Below are 15155 nucleotides of genomic sequence, written 5' to 3'. Positions count from 1 at the left end.
CTGGGGGCTGCTGGGAGGGCAGGGCAGTTCGAGAAACGGGTGGGCGTGTGCCGGGTGGGCGTGGGAGGGGCCTGGGGTGCGCGTGCGCGTCGGAGCCGGAGCCGCGGGAGGAGGCGGGAGCTGAGGAGGCGGCGGAGGGGGCGGGTCGCGTCCGGCGCCACGTCCGCAGCCAGAGGCCGCTGCTGCCGCTGTCGCCAACGGAATCTTCAGGCTCCAAAGCTTGAGGAGGCGCCTGCCGAACCCGCGACTGCCCGGGGCTGTGCCAGTCGCTCAGGCCGCCGCAGCCCTCTTCGGTGCTGCCCACTCCCTCCGCCCAGCCCCGGCTCCAGGCGCCAACCCTCGACCCCGGAGGTGAGTAAGTGGGGCTGGGAGGGCGGGGGGCGCTGTCCTGGCTTCCTGTCCTCCTCTCTGTCGCCTTCTTCCGTTAGCTCTCCTGCACCTCACCATCCCCGGGCCTGGCTTGCCCGAGCGGAGCCTTCTGGGGGGGACTGAGCGGGAAAGGGGGAGGGGCGGGACGATGTTGGGGGCGAACGGAGGTACGCTGGCGGGGTTGTTATTCTTTACATGTCCCGGACTCCCCAGCGGTGGTTTGTGACTGGGGACGCTCCTTGGAAGCCTCCGCTTCACTTCTTAGCTCCTTGGGTGTCAGGCTGGGGGGATGGGGGTGGGAGGGCGTCAGCAGCTTGGGAGAGGAGAGGAATGCGGCTGGGGGGCTGTGTGCTGGGCTTCCCCACCACACTAACTCCTGACCTGTTGATAAACCGCTCCCTTGGGTTCAGGCACACAAGCCTTGGTCCCAGTGCTCTTCCCACGTCGGAAGGCTCTACTCTCACGCCTAACCGAAAGCTGAAACTGGAATGGAGAGAGGCGCTGACGGCGCCAGGGGTGACTGGGGATCGATGGAGCACCCGTCGGTGCCATCATTGCCTCCCGAGTCTAAATAAAAACCGTGCCTGCTCTGCACACGCAGCTTCGAGACTGGTCCCCAAGCTCCCACTTCCAATCAGATCCCCGCCTAAACAGATCGCCTTTTCTATATGAGAAGACAGAAATTCTGGAACCCTATGGGAGTGGGGGTGTGCTTGGTGTACAACGTGGAGCAGAGGGAGGAGGTGCTGAGCTTAGCCCTAGTCACGGCTTCTCCAGGGTCATTTTCTGCCTCTCCTGCCACGTCACTCCCTCTGCTAAAGAAAAAAAGAAAAAGACTTGCTTGTGACTAAAGAGATCAGTGGGGGGAGAAGGGGCCGCTGGGAAAGGTTTAGAAACACCTGAAGAGGAGAGTTCTTACTTTATTACGCCCTTGTGAACGCTTGTGCTAATTCCAAATGAAAATACTTTATTTGCTATATGCGATTGCTTAACCTTTAGAACATCCACTGGTGTGGCTGCTCTAAGGGGCTCCCAGGAATATTGATACCACATCAACAGGTTTGTGTTTGCGTGTATGTGGGCATGCCTGCTTTTTCAAAGAACTAGGGAAGTAATCTTTAATAAACCTGTATGCACTCTATTTTGACTTTTTTTTTTCCACTTTTATTTCTTTAGTCTATGTTATGGCAGATGTACCAGAAACCAAGTTCAATAAAAATGTGTCCATATATAGAGAATATCATTAGAAAAGTTTAAGGATAGGGGCGCCTGGGTAGCTCAGTCGTTAAGCGTCTGCCTTTGGCTCAGGTCATGATTCCAGGGTCCTGGGATCGAGCCCCGCATCAGGCTCCCTGCTCCGCGGGAGGCCTGCTTCTCCCTCTTCCACTCCCCCTGCTTGTGTTCCCTCTCTCTCTGTGCCTCTCTCTGTCAAATAAATAAATAAAATATTAAAAAAAAAGTTTAAGGATAGATGGGAAAGTTTCTGTGTGTGTGTGTGTGTGTGTGTGTGTGTGTGTGTGTGTGTGTGTGTTTAACTTCAGGAAAATCTTTACCTGTCTTTGTTTCAGTCATTGAGTACTTGCTGTTTTTGCTACTTCCTGAAGATATCTCACTGGATTACACATAAACACCTCCAGAGTAGGGCCTTCACATGCTTGTTCTAGTTGTAACCTCAGTGCCTAACGCAGTGTCTGACATGGTAGGGACACAAATATCTGTTGAACTAATGAGGTATAATTTAGTGAAGATTACTGATGTACTGGTTATCTGGTTTGATAGCTTATTGTAATTCTGCTTAATGTTTCATTTAAAGGCAACACTTAAAAAATTGCCATTTTGATACTCTCAGTTGTTACTGTCACTAAGGTGGTCGCTTAAGACAGATTACTTTTTCTTTCCTGCCAGATTCAGTGCATTTCTTGTAGCCTGTGTTCTGTTGACTTAATGGGCAGGGGCCATGTTTAAAATCAGCCTGTTCAGGATAGTTGGTTAACTAGAGAAACCTAAACACAGTAAGCTGGTGTTTTAATATACACTGCTTATTGGTGTATGTGTGTTAAAGTTCTGTATAAATGTATTTTTGAAACTCCTTGTTATTTGGCAAAGAAGCTAAAACGGGAGTGAGGATGTGGCAAAGTTCCTATATATAGAATGTGTAGAAGAATTTAGCTAATTCATTTATAGTCTTTTTCTTATAGGAAATTGGCACTTACTATTTAATAACAGGTTTTTGAAATGGCTTTGAAGGTAAACTGTTGTGTATCGTATTTTGTAGTTCGGCTTCATGTAATGTGTTAGTGTTATTTAACTTCCTTTGGTACACAAAGGGGTGTTTAGCCATAGGCAAATTTGTGCACTATTTTCAAAGTTTGTTTTCACCATTAATGAAAACTTTATCAAATGTTGTAGATATCCACAAACAACAGGGATTCATCTGTTTTCCTTAAAAAAAAAAAAAAGGTTCCTAAGAGGCATTTGTTTACTTATTTCTATTATTGGAAGAAATTACCCTCTAGGGAATAGTGTTGTTATTAATCCTTGCTCAATATACTTGCCAGCTGCTATATCTATGATACTATTGTACTGAACAAGAATTATTTCTCCTTGGCTTAAAATGCCTAATGTAACTACTGGTGAATTGTAGTCTACAGTGAAGAAGTCTTTCACATTTCACAATTTCTTAAAAAAAAAAAAACAACACTTATAACCAGTTTTAGTTGGTAGTCTAAATTTCGCATGATAGGACCAAGTAGTAAAACTGATTTATGTCCATAGAATAAGTTCAGTTATTTGTCCTGATCTAAAGGCTGTTTTCTGTTTTTATTGCCTTCCTTAGGAAGGTACTTTTTTAAAAATAGAAACTGTGTATTATGAATTCCTAGAGAGCAGATAATTTTTGGGGTTTTGCATGAAATAAATTGATAAGTCCCAAGAAAGTGTGTCCCCTTTGGGGTAAACTGGTTTAGAGAAGTCCTGTGTATGCTGAATCACACTGAAATCTCAGAGCCTGACAGGGTGTCTTGGCACATAGTAGGGACCCAAGTATATATTGAACTAATAATTCAGTGAGTTTAGGGCAGATGGTTTGCATAGAATTTAATAATTTTGTTTAAGGATAACATTTAAACGGTCATTTTGACACTTTTCCTGCCAGTTGTTACTTGTCTCCATGTGTGTACTTTTAAATTTTACAAGCAGATTATTTACCTTTCCCAATTTTAAGAGATTAGGAGTGTGTTTGTGTTCAGAATTACCAATTTAAGAAAAAGAAGACCCCTGTAATGATGACCATGAACAGGATGGTAATATAAAAAATAGTTCTCCTTAGTGATAAAGTGGTAGTATCTGTAAAGAGGTAATATCACTAAAAGTTTGGCACATACATGTGTGTAGGTGTTGGGAATGATTTATGTTAGTAAAAAATACAGGTGGCATTACAGATAGTTAAGGATTTTAGCAAAAATACTTTTTACAAGGTATTTGATGCTTTATGACCAAATTAGGAATTTAGAAAACAACAGTATTTCAAATACTTGCAGCTTTTACACAATTTTTATTACCCTGAGTTCTAGGGGAATTTTAATATTACATACTTGCTGTTAACACCAATGATGTACAAGAAACTCAGACATTAAAAAAATATGTATACAAAACAATCCCTGTGGCCTCTTAAGGTTTCAGAGCCCTCTAATACCAAGTTCCTCTGCTCTTAGTAGCCAGGCTTCTAGCTTGGCAGGACTCCAGATTTTCTGTTTTACTGTTTATTGATAATCCTGCTGGTAACTGTCACTAACAATATTAAATATATCTGTGGATATTTCTGTATAATAGTATCTAGATTCTTACATTTCAAGCTCTTCTACCAAAAATACACCTAACTTAAAAGCAGAATAAATTCAAGGGGGGTTGGGAGTGTGGTGGGCTGGGAAGAGAGAGCTGGTAAATCTGAGAGTATATCCTGAAGAAGTTCCAAGCAAGAATGAAATTTCTTGAGAGTCTGATTATCCTAAAAAATTCCCAAGCACTTTTCAGTTAGCTTTTTAATTTGTGTATATTTAAACACAAAAAGTATTTTAAGTTACTGTGTAGTAAAATGCATGCATCATACCTCTCCTGGTTCTTGAAGCCACTGGCATACTACTGCTTACTCTTAAATAAGAACATTTGAAAAACACAATTCTAGCTTAAAGTATTTTTTAACCAAAAATTTGGACCATATATTGGTATGTATCTTTTCTTGTGATGCTTAAAATTAATGTAGATACAGATGATAATTTTATCCCACTTATTCCACAAATACTGTGTGTCAGCTTACAACAAAAACATATTCTAACAAAATGATAAGACTATAAATAAGATACTCAAATTGCAAACTGACCAGGGAGAACAGCAAATGAGTGGGGGTCTTGAGGTGTGGAGTTGGGGGAAAACAGGACAACTAGGCAGGCCACAGGAACCTTATCCCAACCTTAAGCTGGGATATTACCTGTAAGCTTCCTGGAAGTCAGAGGGAAAAGGGAGATATCACATCTTTCTTTGTATCTTTTAAGTAGGAAAGTACATAGATCTCAAAGAGAAGAAAGCATTCTAAATCTGTTGTGGAAACAAAAGTTTTTCTGAATACCGCTAAAGAAATTTACGTGGAGCTCCGTATCAGAGCTATCGAGTGATATAGTAGGTAATTTCTTTACAGTGCAGTACAATGTAGTAAATAGCCTGCATAAGGCTCTTTGTCAGGGTTTCCTTACTAAGGACATAACCGAGAATTAAACTCAGTGATGTCATTTTCTTCAAATCAGCATTTTGTGATTTAAGTATGTTGTTTTTTAGATCACCTTGATTTGAGGATAAAAACCTAAAAAAAACTAGGATAAAAACTAGGTAGATGAACTACATAATCTTTGGAAATATGCTTTTTGAATATCACTGATTTCTAAGACTTAAAATATATAATTTTCTTTAGGTATGAAAGCAATACATGTTTATGGTAGGAAATTAAAATATAGATGTTAAATGTAGATTTATATATGTGTATCTGTATATAAAGGGGGATGGTATTTTTCTCTGTAGCACACTCTCTCTCTGTCTCTGTCTCTTCTCTCTCTATATATTTCTACTCCCTAGTGGCAGTCTTTTTCAACATTTTGGTATACTTTCTTTCAGTCTTTTCATGTGCATTTAAAAAAATTGGATTATATGATACATGCCTTTTATATTCTCTGAATGTAACATTAGCATTTCCCCATAGTATTTGGTCTTGATAAATTATTTTAATGTCTGCCTTGTGTGTCTCTAGGAAACTTATAAATTCATCTCTTGCTTTCCATGAGGCTATACTCACTTGTACACTTTCACATGTATTTTGTATTTTGTTTGTTTTTGTTGGCTTCTCTTTCACTCACCTCTTAAATATGAGCAGTCCAGTGAAGATTAGCAGTCTACTTCTCTCTTCATTCTTTTCCTTGATCATATCACCCATCCCCCACATTTGTACCTATCACTTCAAACCACTCTCAGGGCCTCAGCTCTAACTCAGACTTCATGCTGAATTTCAGACCCTTTAAATCCACTTGCCTGCTAAGCATGTCCTGTAGATGCCCTGAAGGCATTTCAAATCGAGCTGTTCAAAAACAAGTCCTTTCTTTTTTTTTTTTTTTTGTTATGTTAATCACCATATATTACATCATTAGTTTTTGATGCAGTGTTCCATGATTCATTGTTTGTTCATAACACCCAGTGCTCCATGCAGAACGTGCCCTCCTCAATACCCATCACCAGGCTAACCCATCCCCCCACCCCCCTACCCTCTAAACCCTCAGTTTGTTTTTCAGAGTCCATCATCTCTCATGGTTCGTCTCCCCCTCTGACATACTCCCCTTTTCTTCCTCTCCTGTTATCTTCTTCTTTTCCTTTTTTCTTAAAAAAAACAAGTCCTTTCATCAGACGTATAGTCAACAGTAATGTATTGCATGCTTCTATTTTAGAGGGTAGATCTCATGTTAAGTATTCTTGCCACAATAAAATAAAAATTTTAAAAAGTCATCTTTTCTCAGGTTTCTTGTCTCCTGTCCCTTGTCTTCATCATCTTTGTCTACTTAGTTGCTCACACTAGAAATTTTCCATCCTATGTTTTCCTTTTATCTCATATTAATACCCAAGCTCTGTTCTACTTCGTACAAAAAATTCAAGTATTTGTCTATCATACATCTGGCATTGAAAAAGGCTCTGGGGATGGAGCAGTGAACAAAACCAAGCCTTGTTCTCATGGCACTTACATTCTAATTGTGGGAGACACAAAGTAAACATATGTATTTATTTTTATATATAAATATTTGATATATATGATATATATATATAAATCATATATATTAAGTGAAAGTAAGAGCAATGAAGAAAATTGAGCAGGGTTAGGTGAAAATGATAGGGAAAGGAGTAGGAGGGTGCTAATCTAGTGTAAGGTGGTATGGGAAGATCTCTGTTAAGGGGACATTTGCATAAAGAACTGAAGGAAGTAAGGAAGCAAGCCATGCACATATCTTGGGGAAGAGCCTTTCAGGAGAGGGTGAGCAGGGAAACCCGTGTTGCTAGACTGGTATAAGTGAGAGGCAGAATGGAAGGAGATGCTGTCAGAGTATTAGATGTCAGGCCTCAACTCTGGATTTTATTCTGAACAAAACAGGAAGCAGTTGTAGGGGTTTAAGCAGAGTGTGACACGGCCAGACTGAAGGAAGAGCAGAGGTAGAAGCTCAGAGGCCAGTTAAGAGACTTTGTAGCAGCCCAAGTAAGAGATAAGATGTAACTGAAAGCGGTAGCCGTAGAGGTGATGAGAAGTGGTTGTGTTCTGGATTTATTTAGGCAACAGAGTTTACTAATGATTAGATGGGAATGTAAAAAACAGGAAATCAAGGGTGACACCTAGGTTTTTGCCCAAACATTTATTTATACAGGGAAAACTGGCAGAGATTAAACTGTTTATTCTATCTCACTGAACTTCTAAAGTAGCCACTTACTGTATTTAATCTCTCTGTCCTTCACCTGTTCTTTTTTTTTTTTAATTTTATTGTAGAAAGAGCAAGCGTGAGTGGGGGAGGGGAGAGGGACAGAGGGAGAGAGAGAATCTCAAGCAGATGCACTGTGCGCAGAGCCTGACATGGGGCTCAATCCCACGATCCCCGGAGACCATGACCTGAGCCGAAATCAGGAGTCAGCCATTTAAACGACTGAGCCACCCAGGCGCCCTGCCTTCTTCATCTGTTCTTGCTTCAGTTAGCTTCTTAAAGCACAGATCTAACGATGTTACTATCATGGCTCCTCTTTGCCTACCCATAGAAGGATAAAGTCAATTCATATTACATAGATGAACTTGCAGATGTCTTTTATAAAGCAACTCTAATCTTTTGAAATGGTGGTCTTTTTCTCTTTTAAATTACAAGATATATGTGGGAAAATAATTTTTTTAAATTATTTTTCTATTTCATTTTTCTTTTTTTTAAGGAAAATTAATTTTTTTAAGGGATTCTGATTTAGGAAAATGTAAGTCTTTTAGTTGGGATTTGTGGGATATATACAGAAAGGCAGTTTTGAAATGTATGCAATTGCTATCACACCTGTTTTTAAGTAAGCTTTATGCCCAGTGTGGGGCTTGAACTCCTGATCCTGAGATCAAGAGTCATATGTTCTACAGACTGACCCAGCCAGGCACCCCCCATCACACCTGTTTTTAAAGTCCCGTTAACATACGTAAGATGTATGTGTGTATATAATTTCTCCATATTTCTGTACGTGGTATGGTGGCATCTGTTGATTGGTTGATCAGCCAGGTGATCTGGATTTGTATGTGTATGGTATACAGATCCTGGGAACACAGTGGTGAACAAGCTAAACAGTCTCTCCTCTTGGAATTAACAGTTCAGTGGGGAAGAAGGTGGCTCCACAGTAGTTTTTCATCAGGAAGAGATACACATACTCTGTTAGGAATTTCTGCATATTTTGTTTTAAATTTGTTAAATAGTATTCTAATACTTGTAATATTGGAGTAGTACTAGTATTCCAGTCTTGACTTGTTTTAATCTTTTCTTAGTCAAGTGAATGTAACAGCAAATATTTTAAGATAGTAAAGGAAATTGGGAAAAGAAAGTTTAACTGTTTTTTTTTATCCCAGTGTAGCTTATTTTATTTCTTGGGTTCTTTTACTACTCGTACCAAGGGCGTAATCACATATGTATTTTTTCCATACATTTTGAGTTCTTTTGCTACCTGTGTTTGTAAGAGCTCTAAAAACAACAATAAAAATGTAACCAAAGTCCATCTCTTAATGATTCAGATTGGTGATGTCATCTTTATAGGATATCATGATTTTTAGAAAATTTTCAATAGAACATGTTTTTTAGTCATAGTATAGGTTTCCTTAAGTCTGTTCTGAAATAAATTACAGTTAAGTTAACCAATACTCTGTAGGAGGAAGCACTTAAGATTTTTGTCTGCCAACCCTGACTTTCCAATTTTCTTTCAATTATAAGCATCAGTAACAGCATTGGAAAGCTTGTACTATGCTTGGTTAGCTCTTTGGTTGGTGTTTGAGATAAGATTTATATTGTCCGCTAGTGTAATTAAAAGTATTTCTTAAACACCACAGAGTAGGAGAGAAATAAGATGTAGTTTCACAAGTGTTTTCAAATGTTGTTTATCTGAATAAAGTTAAGTCTTAATTAAGCATGTGCTAAGAGGTCGTCTCACAGGTTGAGGTTATAATGAAATGTGTATGTGTTTTTTAGGAGATCATGAATCAGGCAGATAAAAATCAAGAACTCCCATCATACCTTAGTGATGAACCACCAGAAGGTGAGTATGCATCCGACATACTAAGAATGGAAACAGACATCCTACTGAAATAAAATTCTGATTGTTTTTATTAAATTTAAAGTAACAATCTGTTTACCTTGTCAGTGAATATGTTCCAAAAATAATTGAAGATAAACATTTTGAGCTTCTAAGAAGAAAGCACAGATATTGCTGAATGGGGACACCACGCAACTGTTTTATTATATAAGATCTGTTCTTTTGCTACTCTTTTATTAAGACCATTTCACAAGTTAGAGTACCCTTTCATTTGTAAAGAATGGGTGTAGGGTGCAGAGGAAGGATGGACTATGTTTGTTTTCATGTCATACATATAAAAACTCAATTCAAGAGGCACTTGAGATTTGTTATTAAGCTGTTATTTATCATTGGCAGTTCTTCTTCCTGTATTAATACATGGTCTTAGGGTCTGCTTAAATTTAAATTCTCTTTTAGTTTGAAAATTGTGACATCATGAGTCCTTTTCTTACCTAAACTTCAAAAATCCTTGAAAACGCTAACTGCATACGTGAATGTCTTGATTATATACAGAAAATGACTATAGGCATTTTCTATTTGTGGTTTTGGTGTAGAATTATTAAACTTAAACCAAATAGTAATTTCCTTTCACAGCTGCATGTTTATATAGGACAGTCCTAATAGGTAAGATAGAGAATCAAAGTGAAGAATAAGGGATGAAGTGGCCAGCAGAGCAGACTGGAGTTGCAGACAGACTAGTATCTCTGGGAAGAGGGGAGAGCTGGAAGTTGTGACTCTGGGTATTTTATTTTCTTCCCAATTACCCACTGTCCAGAATTTTCTTCCTGTATTTCTTATGTTGGTAGACAAAAATGAAATTGCTAGGAAAACACAATGAAAAATTTGTACTTAAGCCTAAAAGAAGATGGAGGTAGGTAGGTGATTAGTTTTAGTTTGGTGGAAGAATAGCCTGGAGAATTATTAGTTCAGCTGTTTTCTTGACTTATTTTTTTAGGTCTAGAACCCTAGAGTTTTGAAAAGAAAAGTTAGGGCTTAATGAGAAAGTTGATAAGGACTTTGTAGGAATAAAGTCAGGAAAGAGAGAAAGACGGCTCAGGAGCATGCTTGTCAAGGAAGAGAAAGTGCTTTAGTAATATCTTTATATGGCAACCTGCTAAACCAAAGTAGTTTGCAGAGCAGATGATTTATATGGTGGTAATTAAGAGCACACTGTAATTAAAGAGATCAACAGCATTAATATTTATCTGCTTTGACTAAGAAAAATTGTCTTCGTTAAATGCATGTGCACCAAATTTCACATAGCGGGATAATCCTAATGAGGGTATTCAGCATGAGGCAGTTACCTGTTTTATCCTCAAATCAGGATTTTTTTCCTTTTCCTAGTGTTAGTGACCTTGATTACAAAAGAATTACCAATTATGTAACCCTTTTCATCATAATTTTATAATTAACATATTCAAATGCTTTTCCACATCTTGTCTTTTATTTCAGCTCTTATATTAAAAATAATTTTATTTTATTTTATTTTATTTTTAAAGATTTTATTTATTTATTCATGAGAGACAGAGGGAGAGAGAGAGAGAGAAGCAGAGGGAGAAGCAGGCTCCCAAGGAGCAGGGAGCCCGATGCGGGACTCGATCCCAGGATCCCGGGATCATGACCTGAGCCGAAGGCAGATGCTTAACCATCTGAGCCACCCAGGCGCCCAAAAATAATTTTATTTATTTCAGAGAGAGAGTGCATGTGCTCGCACAAGCATGTGGGGGTGGGGGGACACAGAGGGAGAAGCAGACTCCCTGCTGAGCAGAGAGCCTGATGTGGGGCTCGATCCCAGGATGCTGGGATCGTAACTTGAGCCAAAGGCAGATGCTTAACCAGCTGAGCCACCCAGCTACCCCTAGTTAAAAATTTGTATTAACTATGCTTATTACTCAGATAGCTTCAATTAAGAATTTGGTTTTTATAAATTTAGCCATTGCTATATGTGAACTATTTTGTGAACTATTTTGACGAGTCAGTGATATTTTCATACTTGTGATATGATGTAAAACCTCTAAGCTATGGAAGGAAAATGTTTATGAAGGTAAATTTGTGCTATATTAGAAAAGCTCGATTTTCAGAATTTTTTCTCCATCAGGTATTATCCGTCTCCCATTGTTGTCTTCTGATACATTCTGCTACGAGTTAGTAGCTTTGGTAGTCCTAGTTGGGCCTGTGTACCCAAGAATTTTCTTTGTGTGAGTTGTACCTTTTCAGTGATTAAAGCCTGAACTATTTAGTGACCAAGTAGTTTTCCACAAAGTTTAGAAAAACATAAACACCATTGCTTATGTGTTGTTGCTGCCTAAATCATTAGATTACAAAGGAGAAAAGACCTGGGTTTGTTTGAGGTTGATACAAGCAAATTTTTATGAAATCTTACTGTTAGTTATTTTACGCTTGAGTTTGAGGTTACATACCAACTTGAATGACTCTATTCAAAATGAAGCAAATCAGAGAACGAACTCGTGACTTTATAAATAAATCTGAATTTTTCATACTGATATTACCTTTTCTGGAGTAAAAGAGTTTTTACAGACTAGATGTTTAAATCACATACTCTCTCTCTCCTGTAAGAATTACTGATGCAGTGAAAGTATTAAGCATAGCTGTAGTTTCTCAACACTACAAAAAATGATTTTAGGTAAGTAACGTGATTTTAAGATATGAATAATTATCCTATTTTTACAAGGCATTAGCTCTTTAAATACATTATTAAAATGCAAATAGATACCCACATATATTTAAATTAGTGGTTCTCAAACTTTCTGGCTTTTCCACTTTTAAAAATTGAGGACCCCAAAAAGCTTGTGTCTGTTGATATTTGCCATATAAATAATAAAAACTGAGAAATATTTTATTCATTAAAAACCCCAATAGACCCATTACATATTAACGTGATTAACAGTTTTTTTTATTTTTAATTTTTTATTTTAAAGATTTTATTTTTCAACAGAGAGAGAGGCAGCGAGAGAGGGAACACAAGCAGGGGGAGTGGGAGAGGGAGAAGCAGGCTTCCCGCGGAGCAGGGAGCCCGATGTGGGACTTAGTCCCAGGACTCTGGGATCATGACCTGAGCTGAAGGCAGACCCCCAATGACTGAGCCACCCAGGCACCCTAACATAGTTTTTAAAAGCAAAAAAAAAAAAAAAAAATGAATAGGGTGGGTGACATTGTTTTTGAATTTTTGCAAATCTCTTTAATGTTAGGGTTAATAGAAGACAGCTAGTTTCTCACAGCTGCTTCTGTTTAGTCTTTTGTGTTACTGCACATCATTTAGATTCTGGAAAATTCTGTAGACTTGTGAATGAATGTGAAAGAATAAAAGTGAAAGGATAAATGACATGTTAGTATTATTATCAAAGTAATTTTTATCCTGCAGAGCCCCTGAAATGGTCTTGTGGATACCCAGGGGTCCCAGGCCATACCTTGAGAACCAGTGCTTTAAATGAAGAAGGTTGTTTCAGTGATGATTGAATTCTGTCAAGGAAATGAAGGCTAAATATATTTATCTTCTTATTTTTTCATGCTCCTTTTAGGATATAAAGATTATTAACAGCAACAAAAGTGTAAGTCAAGGAAACACTTAAATTTAGATTCTATTTTATGGAAGTTGTCTAGTCCTAAAAGCATTTTTCCTCATAGATATGAAGACTTAGCATTGGACGAAGGTGTTTTAAAAACATGTACAACCATAGCTTTGAGGGAAGAGGTTTTTAGTGTCTTGATCAGTTTGTATTTATGTGGTTCACCTTATCAAAACAACCTCCTGGTTGTTAGGAAGTCTTAGGGTACTTGATTTGTACTGCTCTTATAAAGACTTATATTTGATGGTCTTCATATTTTCTCTCATTAGGTTCAGTGAAAGATCACCCACAGCAGCAACCAGGCGTGTTGTCCCGTGTGACTGGCGGTATCTTCAGTGTTACAAAGGGAGCTGTTGGTGCCACCATTGGTGGTGTGGCTTGGATTGGTGGGAAGAGCCTGGAGGTGACCAAAACAGCTGTTACAACTGTGCCTTCCATGGGAATAGGGTTGGTGAAAGGGGGCGTGTCTGCTGTGGCTGGAGGTGTTACAGCTGTTGGGTCTGCTGTTGTAAACAAAGTGCCCTTAACAGGAAAGAAGAAAGACAAATCTGACTAAAATATGGAGATACACTCGCTCTCCACAGCATTATGATGCCAGTGGCATTGAATTGCTAAATTATGGACTACAACCAAGTCACCTGTTTGGACGTTTATCTTCTAAACTGCTGTGTTGAAAGTATTGATGACTGGCTTTTGTCCAAAAAGAAGAGACCAATACTAGCACAGTGTATGAAGGTTTCTCATACTTAAATTCCAGCTTTTTATCTGGTAAAATGTTACACTTATTCAGTTGTAACTGAAGATATGGTATATTTGATATTTACTATAAGTCTTTCAGTTTAACTAAAAAATGTGAAAGTTGAATTTAGTTGATGATCTTTACAGTTCCATATGTATAATGTGCCAGGTAACTCATTTGCCCCTTAAGAAGGGAACCTTGAACTACATAAACTGTACCTTTGATGTGCCTAATAGTTTCAGATGTCTTAGTTTTTTTTTATAACCATAGTTGATTAGGCCAAGAGGCATTCTTTTCTTAAGCTGGTAAAAGTAGCAGGAATTTAGAGAAATTTAAAAGAAGAGATAAATGGTTTTATGATACTGAGTGTTAACCATCTTTTGTTAGATACGCATTACATTAATTTAATCATTGATGCCTTATAAAACATCTTTTCTAATACCCTAAACATGTACAGTTATTAGAACTATATATGGATTCTTTTAAAAATTGTTTGTGAAATTAGTTTTCCCTCTTAAGAATCTCAGGAGTATTGGGGTAAAGGCATTTCTTGCTCTCAGTAGTGCTTGTAGGCATTTTGTTAACTGTCAGTGTAGTTACCGGTCAAGGTTATGCTTCAGCCTGGTTTCATGCTCCATCTTTAATACACCTCACGGTGCCTAAGGAATATTTCTTTGCTGGTCATAAGCTATCTTGGAAGTTTCATATTAAGGAGGAACAAATAATTTTAAATTCTTAAGAATCACCTAAAGCATCCAAGATATAAAAAAATCTTCACGCCAATTTTATCTTTAGGATGGCTTAAAATGTTAGCAGTACCCCTTTTGAAAAACACAGTAAAAGCAGCCACAGATATTTGGGAGCTGACTTTTAAATCGAAATGAAATGGGCTCTACAGATTAATTTTGAATGTAAAGTAGTAAGTGCTGTCAGTGGTTTGTAGACTTTTAAAATGTTACCTTACAATCCTTTGAAGAAGTCGTAGACTTTGTACCATTTCCAAGTCAATTTCAGGCAGGGAATTGAAGTTTTTTATTGTGGATGATAAGTGTGTCATGTCTTCTTAACATGTCTCATCATGTCTCATTCATTCTCAAAGAATATGACTTAGCTGGAATTCATCTTTTTATTTCATACTCAGTTTCATAAAAATTTTAAAAGTGGCACATATATATTTGGCATTCCTCTTAAGTAAGGGTTATAATCCAAGCCTGAAAAATCTTAGTTTTGTTTATACTTAAGTCTGGAAATTTGCCTCCATTTTGCAGAATTTGTGTGTGTGTGTGTGTGTGTGTGTGTGTGTAGGAAAGGAGGTGATGCTCTAGAGTAAATAAGTCAGAATACATCCTTGAGAACTTAAAACAGATCACTCCAACACCCAAGGCTTATAAATGTGTTTCTAAACCACTAGAGTTTTACATTAATAATGTGGAACAACAAATGGATAAGAACATAACTTTTAAAAGCTTTCATAAACACCAGTAGGGATCTTAAGCAAACATACAAAGGTTCTTGAACCTACCGCTACATAGAAAACTGAGAAGTTGTTGAGTTCATCAGAAATTAAATGGTCGTTTATTTCA

At 38.1% G+C, this 15155-nt stretch overlaps 1 protein-coding gene across 1 annotated transcript; it reads left to right on the top strand.

Moving 5' to 3' along the window:
• Positions 1-86: 86 nt before the first annotated feature.
• On the top strand, positions 87-13801 carry TMEM263 (transmembrane protein 263). The gene is made up of 3 exons (XM_025882552.2): positions 87-351; positions 9144-9210; positions 13103-13801. Exons 2-3 carry the CDS (start codon positions 9150-9152, stop codon positions 13387-13389), a joined length of 348 nt encoding a protein of 115 aa, XP_025738337.1. The 5' UTR covers positions 87-351; positions 9144-9149; the 3' UTR covers positions 13390-13801.
• The last annotated feature ends 1354 nt before the right edge of the window (positions 13802-15155 follow it).

Source organism: Callorhinus ursinus, unplaced genomic scaffold (genome assembly GCF_003265705.2).
Source record: "Callorhinus ursinus isolate GAN/ISIS: 27379988/994484 unplaced genomic scaffold, GSC_fseal_2.0 scaffold14, whole genome shotgun sequence".
In the NCBI taxonomy this organism is placed as follows: Eukaryota; Metazoa; Chordata; class Mammalia; order Carnivora; family Otariidae; genus Callorhinus; species Callorhinus ursinus.
The sequence above is the reverse complement of the archived record's forward strand: the minus strand, read 5'-3'. Positions and strand labels throughout refer to the sequence as shown.